Source organism: Armigeres subalbatus, chromosome 3 (genome assembly GCF_024139115.2).
Source record: "Armigeres subalbatus isolate Guangzhou_Male chromosome 3, GZ_Asu_2, whole genome shotgun sequence".
In the NCBI taxonomy this organism is placed as follows: Eukaryota; Metazoa; Arthropoda; class Insecta; order Diptera; family Culicidae; genus Armigeres; species Armigeres subalbatus.
Window position 1 is genome coordinate 127,729,748 of NC_085141.1, and position 23,670 is coordinate 127,753,417.

At 38.4% G+C, this 23,670-nt stretch overlaps 1 protein-coding gene across 9 annotated transcripts in view; it reads right to left on the bottom strand.

Annotated features, from left to right (window-relative positions):
• Window positions 1–20,910, bottom strand: part of LOC134225405 (interferon regulatory factor 2-binding protein 1-like) — a 57,938-nt gene extending 37,028 nt beyond the window's left edge. The window contains exons 1-3 of one of the 9 annotated variants that reach the window (XM_062705448.1): window positions 20,613–20,900; window positions 19,237–20,451; window positions 10,284–10,352 (exon numbers count right to left, since the gene is read on the bottom strand). In XM_062705448.1, coding sequence (XP_062561432.1) covers window positions 10,284–10,352; window positions 19,237–19,942 — 775 coding nt within the window. In that variant the 5' untranslated portion in view covers window positions 19,943–20,451; window positions 20,613–20,900. Of the gene's footprint in view, window positions 1–10,283; window positions 10,353–19,236 lie in introns of all 9 variants that reach the window. The other 8 variants (XM_062705449.1, XM_062705453.1, XM_062705454.1 and 5 more) reach the window with 8 other exon arrangements.
• Between the last annotated feature and the right edge of the window lie 2,760 nt (window positions 20,911–23,670).

Sequence of the window (23,670 nt, forward strand, 5' to 3'; positions counted from 1 at the left end):
TCATTTAGGAATTCCTTCGAATCATCTTCCATGAATTCCTTTGAAAGTTTCTCCAGGAATGCCTCCGAAAGTTCCTTCAGGAATTTCTCTGGAAGTTGCTTCGGAAGGTTTCTCCAGAAATTCAACTGGAAATTCCTTCAGGAAATTCTCCGGAAATACCTACATGAAATTCCTCCGGATGTTCCTGCTGCAATTCCCCGAAAGTTCCTCAAGGAATTCTTTCGAAAGTTTCTCAACTCACTGCCCACCCACTTCCCGATAATTCTCCAAGAAACTCCTCCACGATTGTTCCAAAAATTCCTATGGAAAATCAATTGAGCTCCAGAAAAGCTTACGCACATGCCTCCCAAAATTCCTTCAAGAATTATTCCGAAAAATAGTTCAGAAATTCTTTGGAAGTTCCTACCTAAAAATTCCTATGAAAATTCCTTCTCCTAGAAATTCTTATGAAAATTCCTTCAGAGAAACTCATCCGGTCTTCTAGAAATTTCTTAAGGACACCTTCCAAAAGTTTTTTTTTGAATATACCCCTTTCGAAAATTCGTCAATACACCCAAGGGGTCGTACACTTATTACGTAAGCAATTTTTCTGGGTTTTTCGACCCCCCCTCCCCCCATGTAAGATTTTTTTCATACAAATGAATTTTTATTTACAGGGTGTTCAATAAGTTCGAATACAAATGTTTGATCATTGTGTTTGTAAGCCCAATGTACATATTCTGTATTAGTATTGGTGTCAGCGTTAGCGGTATGTATACGCTATCGGATGTGTGTAGTGTTGACATTCTGTCACTTGTTGTTTGTTTATTAAGCGCGTTGAAAATGGATTGGGGCATCATAAATAGCCGTTTTTAAAGGTCAAAATCATTGCGGCGCACTTCAAAACTAAGGTTTTGGGGACGATTGATACCCCAGTGGCCCGGTGATAAGACGGAGGTCAGCCCTACGTGTTACAATAGGACGATAACCCTTTATACACGGAAAATGCGATTTAAGCCTTATATGGGGACAATTTCATCGACTTTTTGGACAAAACTTTGCGACCTCCCAGCTTCCCGGATTTGAACCCTCTTAACTTACTTGTTTGGTCCTTTATTATATTAAAGCTGTACGAATACAAGGTCAGTAACTTGGACCAGTTCAAGAAGTAATTCTCAAAATCTGGAACGAAATGTCCATGCAGACCGTGCGTGCCGCTTGCGATGGGTTTTAGAAACGTTTGAAGCTCGTGAAGAAGTATAAAATAGAGGTCATTCCAAAAGAAATGTTACAAACGTTCCTCATAAACAATACTTCCAATGAAATGCAACCGGGAAAAGAAATAATTTAATCTTAATTTTTAAACATTTTTTGAAAATGTATTCGAACTTATTGAACACCCTGTATATGGAGCGTAAGATATTGACCAACCCCCCCTCCCCCCATAAGTGCTTACGTAATATGTGTACGGCCCCCAACCAGCGGATGGCAGATTTAAATACAGTTCTGCATAACAGTTCTGCTACAGAAACTGCATAATAATTAGGCATAACAATTTCGGAAGATTTTAATGCAATTGTTGTATTATAATAATACAGATTTGTATTATTCCTGCTCGGAAAATGACGCCTCCAGAGAGCAATTATTGGATACCCTAGTGGCCCGTGGTAAACAACCCTTCAGGGAAGTTCGAGGTGTTTTGGGAGATCGTGATGTGGTCTATATGCAGGCCATTTATAGTTTTCTTTGTGCTTCTGATATCAAAATCTAATAGTTTTTTTTCTTTCTTCAAAGTTTTTTTGTGTTTAGTCTCTGCTTTCTGTTCCGTAGAGCACCATAGCTCTGCCATCCGGAAGATGCTCCCAGTCGAACCATTCCTCGAGCACGACGACACGCCACATCGTCCCTGATGCCAAATACCCGGATGAGAAGCTGAAATTCCCTGATTCCAAATCCTTAGCCCTGTCCATCCTTAAACATTGTAAACTAACCTCGAGTCACCACGAGTACGCTGGCTTCTGCCCCTCTCTTACTAACTGAAAAATTAAATGATATTGATTGTATATATCACAAAGAACCATGGCTCCGTAAAGTGTTATACACGCCTGAGCCTACCAAATAAACGAACTTGGAAAAAAAAAAAGATTTGTATTATTTTAATACAATATTTGTATAAAAAGCTTACAGAATTGTATATGCCCCGATTGTATACAACAACTGACAGATTTGTTTTTTGGGTGTACAGGCATACCTCGATAGTACGTACACCTACGTAATTGTAGTGTACATACTATCGAAGCGTACGTACTATCGAAGCAAAAAAAATCCGAACAAAAACAATGTTAATACCTTGTAATACCTTAATATACTAATACAATGTAATACCTTCGGAGATTCAACTGCACATAATATCCTGCACTAATTACCCCATATATTCCGCAAACTGCTTTAGAAATTTCCTTCAAAAATTCTTCCAAAAAAGCTTGCAATTTTTTTTAAAGATTTTTTTCATAAATCGCTCAATAAATTACCTTGGAAATTTCTCTAGAAATCCAGGGCACATTGGTTCCGGAATTCCTCGAGGTTTTATCCAGAAATTTCTTCAGTAGTTTCCTCTTTCAGGAAGACTTCACTATGAGATTTTTGTTGGAATATCCGAAAAAGTTCCTGAAAGATTTCATGATTCAGTTCCTAGAGGATTCCTTGCAGAAATTCCTGGAACAATTCGAGAAGGAATTTCTGTTTTAAATCCCTGGATGAATTTTTGAAAGAATTTCCGATGTAGTTTTGAGAGGATTTTCCAAAGGACTTCCAGAAAGAGCTCTTAAAAATTCTGGAAGATTTGTTGAAGAAACTCGTGAAGAAATATTTTTGGGGAAATTCTTGAAATAATTTCGAGCGAATTTCCCAATTTCTAATACAATTTCTGAAAATATTCCAGGAGAAATTCTAGAGATAGAAGTATTTTCTAGGAGAAATTTAAAATTTCCTTTTGAATTTAAAAAAAAATATAAATAAAAATAGATGAAATTCTAAAATAAATCCAAACTAATTTTTTTTTTGGGATTTCTGACGGCGTTTCCAGGAAAAAATCCCTAAATTCTCGAAGAACAACTACAGTCAAACCTCCTACTATAAGTGATAAACTTCTTGTACAGAAAAAAACACGGTAATAAAGATTAATAAAAAATAAGGAGTCGATGTTCTATAAATAGATATCGACTCTTGGAAGCAAATTATGCCATTATTAAAAAAAATAGCTGCTGGGTTATTGCGATGGTCTCTTCAAGCAGCTTTTCGAGGATTTTCTATTCCACATCTCAATATTTACAAGAGTCGACGGACTTTCCAATATCGACTCATGGAGGTTTGGCTGTATCGAGACGAGCCAGCCTTGGGCTAAAAGTCTTGCTAATAAAGATATAAAAAAAGGTCTGGCTGTGCCAAGTTTTCTGAAAAATAGAATGGCAGGTGGATTTTATAGAACAAAAGTTTTTATATTTGGTCGAGCTTGCGTTGTATAGCAAGGGATGTAGTGGCTATGTTGGACTTACAAAGACATTTTCCTATGACATTTTTTGCATGTTTTAGCTAGAAAACAGCTCCATGTTAGCCGCAGGTCGCCAATGATTTCGAATTGAAATCGTTATCGAAAAATAGGAATAAATGCTGCATAATTGTAAGCAGAAAATGTCATATGAACCTGGATGCAAATATGTGTTTCCGACAGTATAAATGCTCTTTAAAAAATTAAACCCATTAACCTACTGTTCGTGTGGCTGGCTAGGTTGGCCTCCGCCAAGGGCGCCAGGCCTCAGGGGGCGCCGAAATCAAGAATGTCGCTATGGGAAATGATCTGAAATTATTCATAAATTCAATGGTTCAAAATGATTCAGATGCAAGTGATCAACGATTCCGCAATCAACTGTTTGACTAGTATCCGGAGAGCCCTTTTCTGTTAATAACTGATCAGCAAGGATGTTATCGATCATTTAGTAATTTGCGTGTGCTCATTTAGTAGTTTGTCAATAACTCATTCCAGAAGATGAATTTCTGATCGTTTCTGATCCTCGTCGCCCACATGATACATCTAAATATTATGAATATTATTTGATTAAACGAAATCATTCGTTAGCAGTACCATTTTCCGTTTTCTGAAGTATGGTCAGATTTGACATAGTTTGAAAAGTCCCGCATTTAATTTATACAGCGTGGTGAAACTTTTAATTATAATGAAGAATGTACTGTTTCGTTTCTATTTGCCACATTTTTCCGCCAATAAAACAACCCAACAAACAATTTAGGCTGAATAAGCTAGTGTTTTAGCTGGAGAAAACTATTTTTGACTGAATAAGCACTCAATCAGCTTCCAATGTTTTTTGGGAAGATCTTATCGGCGTTAGGCAGCTTTGAGTTCAGTGCGTGATCTCTCATGTTTCGGACAGCAGAACGATCGCGCGGTCGGTCGAATTATTGTGTTCTGCATTGCGCGGCCGGTAATAAAAATAATCAGTTCAGTGCATGATCTCTCATGTTTCGGACAGCAGAACGATCGCGTGGTCGGACGAAATATTGTGTTCTGCATTGCGCGGCCGGTAATAAAATAATCAGTTCAGTGCGTGATCTCTCATGTTTCGGACAGCAGAACGATCGCGCGGTCGGCCGAATTATTGTGTTCTGCATTGCGCGGCCGGTAATAAAAATAATCAGTTCAGTGCGTGATCTCTCATGTTTCGGACAGCAGAACGATCGCGTGGTCGGACGAAATATTGTGTTCTGCATTGCGCGGCCGGTAATAAAAATAATTAGTTCAGTGCGTGATCTCTCATGTTTCGGACAGCAGAACGATCGCGTGGTCGGACGAAATATTGTGTTCTGCATTGCGCGGCCGGTAATAAAAATAATCAGTTCAGTGCGTGATCTCTCATGTTTCGGACAGCAGAACGATCGCGCGGTCGGCCGAATTATTGTGTTCTGCATTACGCGGCCGGTAATAAAAATAATCAGTTCAGTGCGTGATCTCTCATGTTTCGGACAGCAGAACGATCGCGCGGTCGGTCGAATTATTGTGTTCTGCATTGCGCGCCGGTAATAAAATTAATCAGTTCAGTGCGTGGTCTCTCTTGTTTCGAATCGGGCTTGCTAGTCATATGGCTACTGCTTCTGCCTCTTACGCAGGAGGTCGTGAATTTAATCCCAGGTCCGTTCCATTCTCCTACTTTATATCTTTCTCTTTATTTCTCATGTTCTAGCAATCGCTAGAACTGGAAATGGACTTCCATACCGTTTCCATTACTATTCCTATACCTTCAATCTGAGTATTCTAACAGTAATCTGCTAGAATTGGAAATGAACTTATAGAGCTCGTTTCCTACATCCAATTAGAAATTCCATCAGTTACCTTCTCCTATCTATCACATTGGCAGCTCGTTAACCAAGACGGACCTCTGCCTCTTCAACCTAACCCAGAAATTCCAACAAATTCCGCATGAACTCGTGGCAAGTGCAGAGGTATATTCGGCTTGCAGTGGGCGAGTGATTGCATCATCATTTCCTCCCCCTTCCGTACATTGACTTGCATTCTGACGTGGCAGGCGCCAGTATGACCTAACAAATGAGATCACCAGTACTTGTACATTGAAGATGTGTGCTAGTCCCAAGCAAACATCTGTTGGTTCCCTGTGCAAGAACAGCTGATCTGGTCATAATGGAATAGCAACTACGAGCAGTCAATCAAGCTCAAGATCTTATCGGCGTTAGGCAGATCTGACTCCGTTTCAAAATGAAACAACAATAATTGGTAGAATGTGAGCTCTAATGAAAACATTTGCAAAAAGCAATTCGACGGAATTCGGTGCGATGGGAATGAGTTACGCTAACAAATTGCCCATCTGATTGCACCAACTCTTTTGCGTAATGTGGTTCTCACATGACAAAAACGGTGATCATGTTATTGGAAGGGTAAATGTACTATTGATAGCTGACGTATTATTTACGAGAATGGAAAAAATAGTAAATGATAAAAAAGGACATTACTGACAACTCATAATATCTTTCTTATCTCTCTATTATAACTAATATTTTGGTTATGCATGAGTTTTTTCAATGAGCATTGAACCTTATTGTGTTGTTGCTCTTTATTTTAACTTTAGCGTGCAATATTTATAAGCTTCAGAGACTCAAACGAGGAGCCAGGACGATTCTTTAGTTTTAGTCATGTTACGGTATTTCCAACCTTCCAGAAAACAACCGAATCTACACCAAGGATGCAACATTCATTGCAGAAATGTTGTGATACACATTTTGCTGATTTTTTAATCAATTTAATTGGATTTTGAAACACTTTAGGACATGTATTGAAGTTCATATAGGAATAATACATAAATATACATATGATAAATACAAAAAAAAACTACAGCAGTTACCTATTTAAGAGCAGATTTTGTGAAGTAAGGATTCAGAATATTTTATTTTTATAAACAATATTGAGTTTTTTTTTTCATCTAAAGTGATGTACCATGATGTAGCTCAATTCATAACTGATACATCCACCCTAAATCCGACGGTCAATATCCTGCTCTAAGCCAAGATGCAAATATTTAAACAAATTTTATTGCATTTTTCTTCGACCCCGACTCCTTCGCTATTCGCAAACATGCGATCGGTTTCAGCATGCATATGGTGTGAGTTTTATGCCGCGCGATAAAGAAAGGCAAATCGCGCTAAGCTATAAGATGGTTTACATACAGAAGCAGCAGCAAAAAAAACTACTGCCACAACCACCCATCCGTTGAGAGTCGTTTCAAAGGTCTTGAAAAAAAGGATGAAACAAAAAAAAATAACGCAAGCCATTCGCCATCAACCAACCACAAAATACGCCGTTGCCGTCGTGTCGACGAGTGCGCACGCGAGTGTGACAATCTTGCAAAAACAATTCGACAACGTCGCATCGACGTCGTCCCGTCCCGAAAATCATATGTGCCGTTGCTGATGATGCTTTTTTTCTGTTGCTAGTTGGCCCTGGCTTGGTTTGTAGATTCTGGTGCTGGTGGCCGTCCCCGCACAACCACCACCACCACCATCACCACTGTTCCACGAACGCTGAACCATTCCGAAAAACAGTGATCTTCAGCATCATCAACTTGGCTGCACCAATCGATTTAAACCGGTTTCAGTCTTCTTCTTGCTGCTCTATCGCCCAGTGTTCCACAAAAATAACTTGCACGCCTTTCTCATTCCGCCTCGCCGCCGTCATCGTTTCGTCGTACCCACTCGTTCGATCCATCGCACACTACGATGGAACCGTGTCGAAAACACGATCCGCCGCCAGCTGCCTGCTGTCTGTGGTCGACCGAACGACGTCGACGACGCAACGAGTCTCGACGGCAGAAGCACTACAGTTGCGCGCGTGTTCTCCGATCGGAACGCCAGCATGTAGTGGTAGTGGGAGTTGACCCTCCACGGCAGTGTGCGTGTTTGCGGTGGACTGTGAAATGTGGCAACGTTGCGTCAGGGCTGGAAAAATCCGCTCCGTCACTTTCCACCCAAAACATCCACCCTCCACCCACCGCGCGCGACGTTAGCGCGTTGCTGTTGCCACGTTTTGCCCATTTTCATGCGGAGTTGGAGAAGCGTAGGCAGCACTATACTAGCCCCAGGCACAGACCGGTTTCTGCGAACACGCCAAGCGTGCTGAATGCCTTCTGGTTAGTGTGTTGTGTAGGTGAGGTATAACTGTGGCGGCGGCGGCGTTCGAACGCGAGACTTGCCTGACATCACACGCAAGAGCAAGTTTTTTTTTCACTCGACTTGTTTATTTTCTGTTGGTTTTTCTTCTCGTCTTATCTTGTTTGAGGAGTTTGCGTTTTTTTTTTGTTTGACATACTAGCAGAATATAAAGGTACCTTTCGTACAGTTAGGAATGGTAAAGCTGTCGCAAAAAAAAATGACTGCTGTGTATTGCTAGTTTAAATTTCATAAACTAACTGCAATAACTACCAATTACAAAAATTAGTAAATTAATAGAGAAAAAAATTTAAAAAAATATGGTGAAATTTGTGTTCATGTTATTCTTTTTCCTATTGTATCCAACGATCACATCGGTTTTACTATACATTAGAATTTATTTTACGGACATGTCAACTAAAATGTGTATTGGCAGAATTTTAAATTAAAGCTCTGAATTGATCCATCAGGGCTCAAATCACTGTCGATCGAATCACCCTGTTTTGCCATATTATGTAAACATTATGATACCGGTCAAATTGGAGTATCTTAAAATTTGAAAGATAAATGTTTTCGGATAACCGAATTTTCTGATTTATAATATGAAGTATTTGTTCTTCAAATGTATTGACTTGAGTGATAGCTCTCAAGAACTGTTGCCTATTAATCAAATTTAGCATATGCTACGTTGTCTAGTAAAATAATTATTACAAAACTATTTTTCCGTCAAATTCCGGCCCTAAAAATAACAATATATCCTTTTTGGCTTAAAAGGCAAAACGGGTATCTCAAAAGATTTATTTATCAATAACGTTGCACAAAATTCTGCTATGTTAAAGTAATTCCTGTACAATTAGCACTCTTTAAATATAAATTAATGTTGAACATCGAATCCAAATGGAATTCAATTTTCCATTTCAGTAAAAAATATCAAAACATCAAGTAGAACATTTAATTTTTTGTAGATACATATTTTACTTATTGATATGTTCGTCAGATAACGTGAATATCAAAGTTTTTTTTTTTTTGTTATCTACCATCAATATACTTGCCCCAACTCAGTTCAATGAGAAAAGTCCAGTCTAGTCATATGTGAATGTTATTGGATTTTATTTTCTCATCAATCTAACTGAAAAGAAAATGATAATCAATAGCAAAACTCCGCTATCGATATCCGCTGAATCTTGTTTTTTCATCAATATGCTAACATAGGGAATAGGCGCTTCGGCAGAACCCCAAAGAAAACAGCTACAGTTAAACCTCCATGAGTCAATGTTCTATGACTCGATATCGACTCATGGAAGCAAATTATTCCATACTAAAAAATATTTTCTGGGTTACTGTGATGGTCCCTCCAAAGTGCTTTCCAAGGATTTTCTATTCTACATCTCGATATTTCTATGAGTCGATGGTCCCTTCAATATCGACTCATGGAGGTTTGACTGTATTGTCATTGATTCTAAACACTAAAGCTTGCGGTCGAGTTTTGAAAAAAAAAACATATCCTTTTTTGAAACCCAAAGCGCCTAGCGGAAATAGGATTCCTGCCGGAAATACCTATCTTCGCCCTATCACACCAGATGCGATAAAATAGTGTGATGAAGCAGCGACGTATCATGTTTATGTACGAGCCTCGTGTTCAATCCATCATATAGCATCATCCTCGATGAAAAAAAAATCTCGCGTTTTTTTTCCTCCATTCATAATGTTTATCTTTTCATCCGAGGACGAGCACTGACGGTATTTGTGTGTACTGCCGAATGTCCCGTTTCAGAGTCTATCGTACGGTAGCGAACATTCGAATGATTGCGCGAAGAATCGGTAAAAGGCGAAGGGTACGTTTATTAATGATACGCTTTCATAATTAGACAAAAAAAGAGACGTTTGCATTTTAGAGAACGATATATGCCGCAGCATGTCACAAGTATTAGTGTCCATTATGCGTAGTTATGCGATAAAAAGCGTGCTGTTTTTTTATGCGAAGTGCTCACAAGTGTACAACAGAAATCAATTTTGCAAATAAGTTTTCCTGCACATCAGGTTTTGAAATTGAAGTAAATGTACTTTTAAGAATTTATCGCTTGCCTTAGATTCCTATCATAATTATATATTTTATCAAACATATTAGATGGAGCTCCCCTTTTTTCCGATAATATTATTTGGATTCCCCATTATGAATATAGTTTCTATGATGAATGTGTATTAATGTATGAGTTTTTTTCTGCTTCTGTTAAATTACGATTAAGCCATATTTGAAGAATCATTGTGTCAACTAGCATCAGCAGTATATAAGGTGAAGAACAATGAGGCAAAGTTTACCAATAATGGGACAGTTTAGAACATTTACACTACAACTGCTAAGATCATGCACACGTGTATATAGCTACACAACCCTCATGGATCCCCTTTGTCGGAGTACGACCAAGTTCAATGAAGGTGATGTACATTTTGGGAAGCGTAACCGATCTTTTTTTTTGGCCGGAAACTGGTCAGTAGCGAAAAAGCTGGACAGTTAGCACACGCATCTATCTCTATAGTGGGTTGGTGGGTGGGACATCACATCCCGGCGTATGAAATACCTGAATTCATTGTTGCAACATAGTCGTTTGGTGCTACATTCGGTAGTATCCACCGTTTGAGGTCAGTAGCTACAACAAGAGATGGGAAAAAGTTTGATTATTTAGCATTTTATCGATTGATAGGACACGAATCATCGGCAGTATAATGGGACGACGAATGGTTTGATGGTATGTAACATGAAGGGCGGGGATACGAGAAACGAACTTCCCAACAGATGTAAGCAAACGTTTATTTTGGATGTTATGCGATATACATTCTAAAAGTTTGATGCTGGCTAGAATTGTTCTGCCATTTGGACAGATCTATCTTAAAAAGTAATACACAATTGTTTCTTTTTTAAATCATTGATTAATAAAAACTGTTAAAGTTATAGTAACAGTGCTTAGAACGCCATTTATTTTTGAAAAATGCGACATATCAGTTTTTTACGCTAAAAAAACAAATCTTCTGCAACGCCTTAGAATTTACGCATTAGTACGCGCCATATCAGATAATGTTTAAATATTAGAAATTTTCAACCAATCCTATCAATGTTTTTAAATCTTTATAGATTCTATAGTAAAAAAAATTTAGCGACACTTCATTCATATTAACTGAAGTTTCGAGTAGTTTTGGAACTTAATTGCAAGAGCTGTGTAGGGAGTAGTAGCACTGAGAAAAGATAATGCCGATTCATTCTTGTTCTTTTTATCTCTCGTTACCAGCCCAGCTCAACTATGAAATATATTAGAAGAAAGCCAACTGTTGTTGTTTTGTATGAACCGTCATTGGAAATAATGTTGCTTCTATAGGAAGATCGACGCTTTTTTAAATGGCGACAGTAAGCAAAGTCGTTCGAAAAGGAATCCTAAAATTTAGCTTTTTAAACCATAACGCACTGTTTTATTCAGATGCATTTAGTTAATGTTTTCTTTGTCGTTTAAGTTTATTTTGCATTTCCTGATATTTTCGCCCAACTGAGTTGAAATTCGCATTTCCCGACACTACCGCTATTTTTTATTTGTTCAATGGAATACACAAGCCGAAACGTCGTTCCAAAAGGTTTTACACTCGATTGGATTACTCAAATCTGAAAAACGCAGAAAATATCAGCTTAATGTTTCAGTCAAACTATAACCGGTGTAAATCTCTTTTTTTTTTTAATTCTTGAATAAATCAATGATGGTTGACAGTTCCTGCCCAGTAGCAGTTTAACATGAAGTTATTTACCGACACTCAATAAACAAATTTTACAGTTATCTTCAAATTCTTGGCGTATACAGATTCTGCAAGATTCTAATACAAACATGTTATCCCTAAGTACAGATATTATACAAAATTAAAAGTTGTAATGTCTTAAAAAATAAGTGAATAAGAATCTAACATATTTGTAAATTTAAAATTTTTATACCAATTATGCAAGGTTCTGTAATAATATTTGCACCCGTTGATTGGGTGTAGGAATCCAGCATTGAACAAATTTCCCATTTCACATGGATACAATTTTCCTTCATCAATTTTCAAAATAGGGCTTTTTGCAATGTAGATTGACTTAAACTGTATACAAATCATTATTACACGAAAGCAAACAGTGTGATTAATTTTCGAACGCATAACTATTCAATCAATAAGTCTGTTTATAACTACAGCTGATCGTCTACTAATAAGACAATTCCCAAAACTTTTCGAACGGGAATGAAAAATTCAACGATGCCCATCAACAGACTAATTCAAACAAGAATCAGGAAAGCGCATTAGTCGAAACGAATATGATTCCAATGAGAAAACTTAGTCCCAAAACGAGAAAACAACGCTTTATGTATGAATAACGGTTTCTTGGACATGTTCTTTCGATTAGAATCCAACTCCTATGCTCTGCCAACAACCAACACAAACGTCTTGAACAAACGAAAACCAAGTACAAATTCGAACGAGAAGGAAAACGAAAGAAAGCAAACACCGCCAACAAACATATCTGACCGTCCGAGACTATTTAAAGCCGTAATGGCTTATACACGACTACTTCATCATCGTTGTGTTTTTATTTTTTGTTATCTTGAATTCTTCGTCGGTTTGAGAAATAAGTAATCCTACTACTTTGTATTTGGAGGCTTTTCGTCTTTCTTCGCCGCAGGCATTCCGTGTATTTTTAAACCATGCTCAATCGGTAAACCGTCGAGAAATTTGTAAACACATCGTCATGCTTTCATAGCGCTTCGTACCTCGTCTTGCGGTGGATACGTCGCCCAAGACCTTCGATCTCTTTCGCGCTCCGCCCGGAATTGGTTTGCGGTGCTGACGTGCAAGCAGCGATCATCGACCGCGACAACAACGCTGAGACGACAACGACGACGATCCCAAGAGGAAAACCATATGCTCTGGGTGCAATCCATGCAACTTTTCCATGACTAGGTTTTTGAGTCCGATTCTTTATTTAGCCGATCCGAGATCTGCTGACGTAGACTCTCGCAGTTGCACCACATCTGGGAAAGCTGATTCAACTTATTTCCTTTCTACGCAATTCACGACCAAGAGATGCTGCTTTGTTGCCATCCAAGCGACGACGAACCATCAGGACGGAAGAGGAGGATCAAACAGTCAAATGCAGCGTCTATGGCCGAAAAAAGGGCACGGACGGATTCGCTCACGGTGTAGCGTAGGTAGATTTAAAGGGACCGAGGAGGGATCAACTAACACCACCGGCGGCCCGTACTGCAGAGCTGTGTAGGTTTCATTAATTGCATCAGACGATTGGTGGTGACGAGGACGGAGCAGATGATCACGACAACGGTAAATCGAATGTCAGCTGTTTCATATTCTGCATCCTTCTTGAGGAATGTATCCGTTGGGAATAGAACGGAACGCAGAATGCCGTTGCCTTGAACTTGTGGAAAAGTGCGACTGTATGCGTGCGTGAGGATTAGATTAAGAGGAAACTGTTTTCTTGAGTGGCCTTTACAGAACCGTGAAATATTGACGATGCTCTGCCTTAGATGAAAAGGAAGGATTGTGAGTTTGATATCAAATTATTGGAGTAATTATTAATGGTTTGCAAAAGATTTAGATTCTATACTGTTTCAATAGTTATATACGGTTCGAACTTTTTGTCAATCCACAAATTGATGTCTGATGTTTGCGAGCAAAAAGATGTATGTACCATTGTTGATTTGAAGTAGACAGAAAATGAATTCGTCCTCAAAGATTACTTGTAGGTTTATATGACTTTGAACGGAATTATATGCAACGCTATTGCGAGAAATATTGTTATAAGAAACTTCGTTCGACAGATAATCCAATTTCATCCGAATTTGTTTGTAGGAAGTAGAAGATGTAGAAGTATTTTACTTTCAATTTTCTGGAGAATATAATAATCAAAGTCCAAAAGATTATCAGGTAGCTCAACTCAGTGTGAAAGGCAAAAATAGAACTGCGTTAGATACCATTCCGTCAACATCTTAAACTGTTCTGAATTCCTTGGCATCTTATGATCAGTTCTATTCCATGAAGATGCTGTAAGTCTCTGGCTGCCTCATGTAGTACTGCAGCGATTGAGGTTAAAATTTTGAAGTCTCATGCTAAAGGATCCTAAATGTCCCGAACTCTGTCTAGGGTCATCGGGTGACCAGCTTGATTTCAAAACACACGATTCTTTTGTGAACTCTCGATGAAAAAGCCATTTGCGATGTCTCATAGTATTTTGGTAAATTTGAAGTGTCAGTCGGACAAATGTACTTTTTTTTTGGCATTTTGAGCAAATATTCCGGTAGGTATGGAACTTGTTCTGCGATCACTGGATGACAGTAGCGCTCAAAAATCATTTGACAATCAATTTTATGAAAAAAATTAAGTGTCAACACTGCAAAACTTTACCATTCTGGCATTCGTTTGTTTTTATTTGCTTTTTCACTTGCGTGGAATACAAGTTAGTGAATTTAAGTACTCTTGCGATTTTTTATATCAATTTGTTGAAATTCGTATACTTAAAATTCGTTTGACAAAGTGTTTATTTGTGGTAAGTATGAAGCAATACAAATAATCTACAACAGTATCACTGAATAAATGACCAATCAACCCATATTATGTTTTGTTATTCTGTTCATGGCTTCTGCTCGGGTAGGGTTGCATTTGCCTTTGCCTACCATCATTGGACTCCGGGAAATTGGTCTCAAAGTACTCTGAAACGAGGGAAGCAAATTTAATTTGTTTTCCTCGAATGGAATGAGGTACATTCGCAGACCTATCAACCGCAGAAACGATTTTTGGTACCAAGTACCGACTATAAAGCATAGGTAGCGTTATGGTATGGGGTGCGTCTCGAAGGCATTATGAAAAACTTGTTCTTCTATTATCGAGATATTCGGATACACACATGTTGCTGTCACCCCGCTGTTCCAATATGACAATGACCATAAACATCGCTTGAAGTTTTTGAAGGAATAGTTGGAGGAAGCTAAAATCAATATTCTGGAGTGGCCAAGTAAAAATCCTAATCTGAATCTTATCGCGTATTTGTATAAAGAGCTCGACAGACGAGCTCGAAGGGATTATTTCCACTACTTGGAGTTCTTGCTCTTGGTCAATTCACTTAGCATCTGAGCACAAAATATCAGCTTTATCTCCGTATTGCTCCATTGAAAGAAAGCATGATGAGAAGAAGAACTTTTCTTGCAATACCTCGAATTATCTTGTTTATCTGAATATGAAGGCGATTTGGTGGGTAGAGGACCTTTTTAATTAAATTCACCCTGTTGTCAAGATATCACTAAAGTGTCTCAATTTTAGTGGCCACTAGCCAAATTTAGTCGAAACTTTACAGAACCTTTGTCTATGATAAATGATAGTTGACTTTTTTATGCTTTCTTCCTTGAAGAGCTTCGAACTCATAGACTTATTTATTAGGAAAATTTGAGTTTATAGTCCGCAACTACAAATCACTTGTCAAATTTGTTTCCTAGCAGGTAAATCAAACTTCTAAATTTTAGCAACATTTATTCAAGCCGTAGCCAAATAAAAAGCTGCTAAATTCAACGATCTCGTAATTTTTAGATTTTCAAACCATGTTGCAGATAATATATAATAAATGTAGTTTCACTTTGTAATTGTTGACATTGGCAACAAATTTAGAAACTATTGCATTGACAATTAATGCATTTGAAATGTTTTAGCTAAGTTGAAATAACAACAACAAAATTGAAATTTGCTTCAAATGTAATTCCAAAATAATTCCCTGCTTCACTGAAATTTCTTTGAGGATTCCAGTTTTTTCCATGTTGAACAAAATTCTCCTGTGTATGCCCGGTTTTTCAGGTTTTTCCACCCGTTATTCATTTTGTTTGTAAACCAATACATTTTATATAATTTCACATTTTGACAAATAACTTTTGAACTCGAAAAAACATGTTTTTTCGGTGTCAGGTCATTTGCCCGAATGCCGTTAAAAAAATCCTCAGATTGCGAGAAATGAAAATCGCGTGTGAAGTGCGAAGTGAGGAATGATAGATTTCTCACTCCTCTCTGAAATAGTGAGATGTGAGAAATTAAAAGTAAGAAGGTAAGAAGTGTAGAGTCATAAGAAGTGAGAAGTGAAAAGTGAAAAATGGGAGTAAGAAATGCAAAGTAAAAAGTAAAAAGTGACTAGTGAGAAATGAAGGGTAAGGCACCCTTCTTCACCCTTTTCCTATTCTTACTTCTTCATTCTTCTTTTTTCATTTTTCTTCTGCTTAATCCTTGCTTCTTTTTTCTACTTTCTTTCTTCATATTTCATTATTCTTTTTATTATTTCTCCCTTTTTTGCTTCCTCCTCCATTCCCTCCACTCAGCTTCCTTCCTCCTTCTCTATTCTCGTTCTTTCAGATACTTATATAGAAAATTATTTTGAGCTGTTTAGTGGTATGTCTTTACTTCTCATACACTATTCAATTTGATTCCACCGCTTGATTGTAACTTAATAAACGTATTTCGACCTCAACAGTAAAGGCTGCCTTGAGTCTTTATCTCCCAACACAGTTTGCCAAATGCCTTTGAATTTGTCAAATTCTGTTTGAATTTGAGCTGTCAACCAAGTGATTTATCATCTTCTTCTAGGCATTACACTGCCTATGATCGCATATTTGTAACAATCGACAAAAGTAGGCATGGGAGAAATGGAACGATGAAGTTTGTGATACGCATAAGTATGCAAATCTCAAAGAATTTCTAAAAATTCCCAAAAATTGCACAATCACTTTATCCAGTTGGAATCTTCGGTAGAAATATTTCCATCACTTGGTATTTGACTGCAAACTAATTGCGAAATCTTTTGTACATAGCGCATGGCGTACCGACAATAAAGTTTTTCAGTGTTACGGTTATGCGGCCACTTTGCTTAATGTTACAAAACAACTTGGTAGTTTTTTCGAGTTTTTTGGAACAAACTTTCTTATTTCACCTGGTCAACTGGAAGAATTATCAATTTGGAGATGATTCATGAGCTTATCTCAAAATCGACAAAAATGCAAATGTTACAAATATGCGATCATATGCAGTACAGCTTGTGTTCATTCTGCACTTTCTCAGTTATTAACTTCGAGGTTTCTAAACCAAGTTACCAATTTTCATATCCGTATATCATGATGCTAGCACGAAAAAATTCCAACCCGAAAATTTCCTAGTCCGAACCGGGAATCAAACCCAGCCACCCACAGCATGGTCTTGCTTTATAGCCGCGCATCTTACCCGCACGGCTAAGGAAGAGTGATTTACCTATTTGTTCGATTTTTGGCCTCTCATACCTGAGTTTTCAAAAGTTTCGTAACACGTTACGTGGTAATCGGATTTTTAGCATTCCGATGCATAGCATTCTCACGTTCCCAAGTTCTGAAGAGATTGAGCTGCCGGAATTATTATTTGACTGTTAATTTTTGCCCTTCTACACCGATGATTCCATGATTTTCGGAACGTGTTTCGTAACCAGTTGGTTCGGCCATTTTTTGTATGGAACTTTGATAAGTTCAAGATGTTGAAGGACCGATTTCTGTCCTAGAACCTATTCCGGGGCCACAGAGTGTGCCAAAATGATGTCCGTTCAACCATTTCAGTTGATATAGTGATATTTTCATCCTGCTATCCTGCACTACTATTCTTTTTTTCTATCACATACCACTTATTATTCAATTGAAAATTGACTAAGGAAAGCAATTTGAAGTTGTCAAGATTTATCTCGGCAGAGTGGGCGTTAAATTTGTTGCACAGTGCACTGTGGAATGAATAGAATACATTTTCAGGACGTTTAACTATTGAAGCAAACCCAAGAAATGACAAATATCTTGGCTGTTCTTGGTTTCTGGACATCAAGGTGAAGAGGATGCTAGAGAGGGACCCAAACTCCGCTTCTTTACAGTCACTCGGAAAATATATTCAGTTTTGTTCAGGATTGAAATCAAAGTCATATAGAGTTACAAAAAAGAATCCCAAGCCAATCCTAGCTATAATAAACTGAATTGTACGGCAAGATCCCGGGCTCGGAAATTTATTTCTCTTCTAAACTTTTTGAAAGCAATGGCAATTAGCTTAACATTCGATTAACATCGAAACCAAATGAATGGAACTTCATAATGTTTGGCATTTGTTCGCACCATACCCAGATGGGAGAGAAGTCAGTATTTTTTTACTTATTTTACTTATTATCTTTTACTTTGTATCCAGCTGGATAGTCCAGTCTAGACTATTGCGGATACCAACTTCACAAACAATTAGTTAAAAAGCAGGCAAAGCTCCAAAAAGAATCAAAATCAATTACTGTTTATTTGGAATTAGGAAGACAATTTCGAAAAAGATCTGCTAAAACAAATTTTTAAAATATCGCTAAAACAGGACTGCAACGAAGAGTCCTTAGAGAAGAGTATCGCCATATATCACGTTTGACAGATCGTTTGGAACAGACTCGTTTGGAACGCGCATTTATATCGAACTGACAAAAGTTCTATGTTACAATTTTGGCACTTGATGGTAGTGTTTTTATAGGTACTATAAACAAGACATACACTGCCTATGATCGCGTATTAGGCTCATATGAGTTTCTAGCGTTTTGGAATTGGGACCAGTAATAGTTCTATTAAGATTCTATGTATCTAAATTTGTTCTAAAAAATGGTTTTCAAAAATCTGGAAAAATATCAAGCCAGTTTGTCAGAATTATTCTCAGTTTTCTAAGTAAATATTTATTTAGATTTTATTCTATTTTTGCCATTTCTGATGGTGATTGTTCCATCACATACTAATACTTGTTAAGTATTTGTTTTAGCTTCTTATGATTGCAAATGTAAAATTGTTCAAATAAAAAAAATCTAATACTGTAAAGTTATTATTTTAACTAACAGACCCACGTATTAACCATATTTATAGCAATTATAATACCATCTTTGCAAAGTTGCTCGAAAATGACTCACAATAACAAAAGTGAAGAAATGCTGAATGTAACCGGCATACAAAGGAATATTACAATAAATGAGACGCATGTGCATTGTTTTATTTGTTTAGGACTGAAGGACCACGCACAATGGGTACATTTGCGCTCGTTTTGACAGTTTTTTCCATGAAAAAACTGTCAAAACGTACGCAAACGTATCTATTGTGCGGGTCTCTTAACTGGCTGAATATTTTTCGTCCGCTGCTCCAATTCCTGTATAATTATCCTTTTTATTTTTTACTGATATGCTATCACAGAGAAGAGAGTACAATTTTATGTAGAGAATCATTAAATTGTATAAACATGTCTTCATTAAACAATAAAATAGTAATTTACAGCTCGAGACACCACAAATAACCCCACCATAACCAAAGATTGCAATATCTATTAGCAAGTAGGTCTCTACAAGAATCACAGGTTCTAAGCACAATTTAAAGACCATGGACAACAAACCAAAACACCAGCGACAGAGAGAAAACGAAAATAATGCACTAACAGGTTCAAACTATTCTAACTACTCAAACTTACCGGTCGGTTTGAAGTTGGCCGTATCGAAGGAAGCAGTCCGCACCGGGTGTTTGTCCTTGTAGCTTGGCTGCCGATCCGGAACGAACGGTACCGCCGGCAGGGACTCGCCCCGTGTCAGCGGCGGTCGCTGCTGAATGGCAACCGACGGGTCCTCGGCGCCTCGTTTGGCACTACCCGTCGGCCCATCCATGGGACCGTGCTCGTCGTCCTCCGGCGGGGGTCGTTTCAGATTGACGGATAGCGCCGGTGGAACCTGCTGCCTGTTGGCGTGCGGTGGCATGTGATGTGGCGGTATATGCTGTTGGAGGCGAGCCCCGGGACGGACACCACCCGGCATGTCGTGAGGCTCGTGCTTCGGTGTGAAATCGACAAGCGCCGGCCCATTTGGTCCGGCTCGTACCGAGTAGTGATGGTGTGCCTGTGGAACAGATCTGTGCGGTGGCATTTCACCGTTTTCGTGGCCACCGCCTCGTTTACCGCCACCGCTGCCACCTCCAGCTGATGCACTTCCGCTGCCGCCACCGCCACCACTGGCATGGATCCGTTTCATCTGCCGGGCGGTATCCAGAACCAGCTCGATACGATCCGCTCCCTCATAGTTAACACATCCTCGACATACAGCTTCCGTAAAATCGTGAATCATTGCCCACGGCATCCGCGGCAAATCGCACAAATAACAATGTTGACGCTTTGCTTGAACCGACATTTTGTCAGTTTATTTTATCACCAAAAACAAATAGTTGAACTATTTCAACCAACAATTTAACTACCACCCAACACACTAAGCCAGTTTCACTTATTCCCACACTAAACTAATTGCGGCCCCATTCAAGTTATCCATAGCGAGGCATTCGGCAATCATCGATATCAATAACTTTTATCGTAAACAATCCAAAAATTCATATTAGGAATAATCAACTTTTTCCAAAGTGGAAATGTTTACTTTTATTGCCACTTCTTGTCACCAAAAATCTTCCGTTATGATAACGCTTTTATATACTTTTCATGATTTACGATAGCAAGTGTGATTCAACGTATATTAATGATGCAATCACGTCGTAGTCGAGGATCGCCTTCTTCCTTCCACTTTCACACACCTTCCACTTCGCAGCTGTTAGTCGATGCTAGTTCGGAGGCGCGCACTTTTGTTTTCACCTGAACCCGATATAGCCACTTGCACATGCACCGAATATCCTCGACTATTTCCGTATCATTCTAAAACAAAATTAACTTTAGTTTTCCAATGACTGTAGAATCTTTCGGATTCTTCAACTCTTGCTTAACATATAGAATGTAGAGTCGCCTCTTCTGTTGTATCGATCGATCGACTTTTCTCTAACGAAGGAAACAACTACCCTTCATTCGACATCACTCACGGAATTCAAACTGGAAATTGCGCGTAATTTGAAACCAAATTAATCCATCCAGAATCCGGCCCAAAACGAACTAAAACGCTTCCGAAAAAAGAAAAACTCAAGAATTCAAGCAGGTCTTTCCACGTACAGCTGAATTACACAAACAACGAACGGGACACGATGTGCAGCAACCAACGAGCGCGTCACTTTTGAAACGAACGGTTCGCTCTGGCTGCCGTGGAACCCTCCTCATTCAATGGTGCTGCTGTTGCGTTCGCGTCGTGCTTCCACCAACAAAATCAATAACAGCAACAACGCCATCCACCGGCCCAGCAAGAACAGCTAGACGAGGTGATCACGCTCACAAGTCGCGCAGCAGCATTCATGGCGCGAGTGGCTGTGTGCGTGTTTATATGCGGTACCACATATTTACCATTGCCATTATTTTTACGATGACTCCGGGATAGTAGTAACCAACAACAATAGCAGCAGCGCCAGCCAGCAGACATAGTAGTGCGGCACATCACGGTTGACCCACACAAACAGACTGCTGACTCGCGAGCAGCGTGCTGATAGGAGCTACATAACTGTATGCAATACATTTGCACACGAGGAGGAGCAGTAAAGTGCAACTGCAGTAGGGTGGTTCTCAACATTGTTGTATGCCTCCCGAATTATTGAATAAGGTGCAATTTATTATTATCTTTTTATTGAAATCCATAAAGAAAAAAGCGGGGCAAGTTTGTGCACCTATCTTTTGCTTCAAAATACCTCTCGATAGGAGTGCTTTGAATGGTCGACTTATTAATCAGTATGTATGTATCCTATTCCATTGTCTTTGTAACTTTTTTGTATATTTCATTCTGGTATATTCCTTTTGAATTTAAGAAAAATAAATTTTAATGGAAAAAATAGAAGGCGCACACTTGCCCCGTATCATGGGCAAGTATGCACATTGCGCGGGGTAAGACTGCGCATTAAAAGAATAGCTGAATTTAAATAGCAATGGTATCCATTTTCGTGGCGCGTCCACTATTGTTAAGAAGCGTCTATTTTTATGTCAATTGGTTAAAAGTTTATCAATTTAGATCACCTTGTGATTTTTTTTACCTAATGGTATGTTGTGGGTAACCCCGAAACAAATAAACTACGATTGGTAAAAAGAGCTTTTCACCCTCATGTTTTTTCAATAAAGAATGCGTGTATTGCTTAACGTAATATTTCATTCCATCCCAACAAAGAAAACATTTTAGTTATTCAAATCAATACAGGCTACCCAAATCAATAATGGCTCGATTATCCGGAGTAATATTTTTACCCATCTAACAAAAATAGAAATATTATCTTTGTGTATCCGTAACGTATCCATTATCCAATATGTGCAAGACACCTAGTACAGTAGACGTTCGATAACTGCAAGTCATTTAACTGCAATGCTTTTTAACTGGAATTCGATAGTTGCAACAGTTTTGCAGTTATCGGACCGCTAAACTTCAAACTGATGTCAGACTCAATGACAGCTGCATTGCGCTGCACATTTAGATGCACTTTTATTGCATCTGACGTCGATTGACAACCGTTTGACGTCTAGAATGCATTGCAGTTATTGAACGGCATTCGTTAACTGAAAAGTAAACATTTTGCAGTTATCGAACGGCTACTGTAATGATAGTGACTTTCTCGCTTTCCTAAGGGACTGTTCACAAATTACGTAACGCTTTAGGGGAACTAACGAAGTCAGACCAAGCGTTACGATGCGTACACAAAAAATAAACCTTCCATAAGTTACGAGAGGGAGCGTTATGGATTTTGTGAAAGAACCCTAAGGAAAGGAAATCAAGAACATTTATAATTGGCCATTTTTTGAATGTCAATTCAAAGCACCGATATTTATTTTAAGCATTCGTATGTACATTCTGAGTACAACACTGACATTGTGATTCATGCCACTAAATGGTCCTTCGGAATATCCGGAATGGATTCATTCACAAATAAAGTTAGGCTAAATTTGAAGATTTTGGACCTCCATCCTCCCCTCGTAACGCTTTTCATATGGAAGGTTTAATTGGTTTGTATGAATCATAACGCCTGACTCCCTCCCTCTCCTTCCAGCGTTAAGTAATTTTTTATATGAAAAAATATGTATTTCACCAACGGTGGCCCATGTATGGATTAAAACACCAGTTCTATATTCATAGTAACACCCTGGATGGTGCGAATAGAATCGATTTGGTTGTCAAACTGAAGCCAAACTTTTCTATTGTGCCGGAGCCAAACATTGAAGATTGTGGTTAAGTTCGTTTCAGATCCTATATTGAGAAGTATTGTTATTACAGTAGACGTTCGACAACTGCAAGTCATTTAACTGCAATGCTTTTAACTGCAATTCGATAGTTGCAACAGTTTTGCAGTTATCGGACCGCTAAACTTCAAACTGGTGTCAAACTCAATGACAGCTGCATTGCACTGCACATTTAGATGCACTTTTATTGCATCTGACGTCGATTGACAACCTTTTGACGTCTAGAATGCGTTGCAGTTATCGAACGGCATTCGTTAACTGAAAAGTAAACATTTTGCAGTTATCGAACGGCTACTGTATTTGTGGAAAAAATAAAAATAAATTTAGATTGAGTTTTGTGTTCTTTGTAACAAATATTTTCACATTATATTTCGAGTTGAATATTAGTAGGAATGCAATTAAATAGCACTCGTTACAAAATTTTCCGAAATTCAACAGCTGATTGGAGCAGGAATGTATGTAAACCATCGTAAAGTCATGTAGAGTCTTGCGCATTTGTGCGCCTTCATGCAGCATGGAAATAGAAATTCGAAGAGCGGGAAATGTTTGACAGCCAAGAAACTGCAAAATAATTTTTCTTATGGGATTGATTTCAAAATATCCCTCTACTCGCTTGAGAGCAGAAAAGCGGCTCTATCCGCAGCACCCAGGTAACACCAAATGGCGCTGAAAAATCCTTGTGTTTAGAGAACATCCGTAAATTACGTAACGCTTAGAGAGGGTAGGGGGTTTCCTGAAGTGTGACAATCCAAACACATTTTTTAGAATTCCATACAA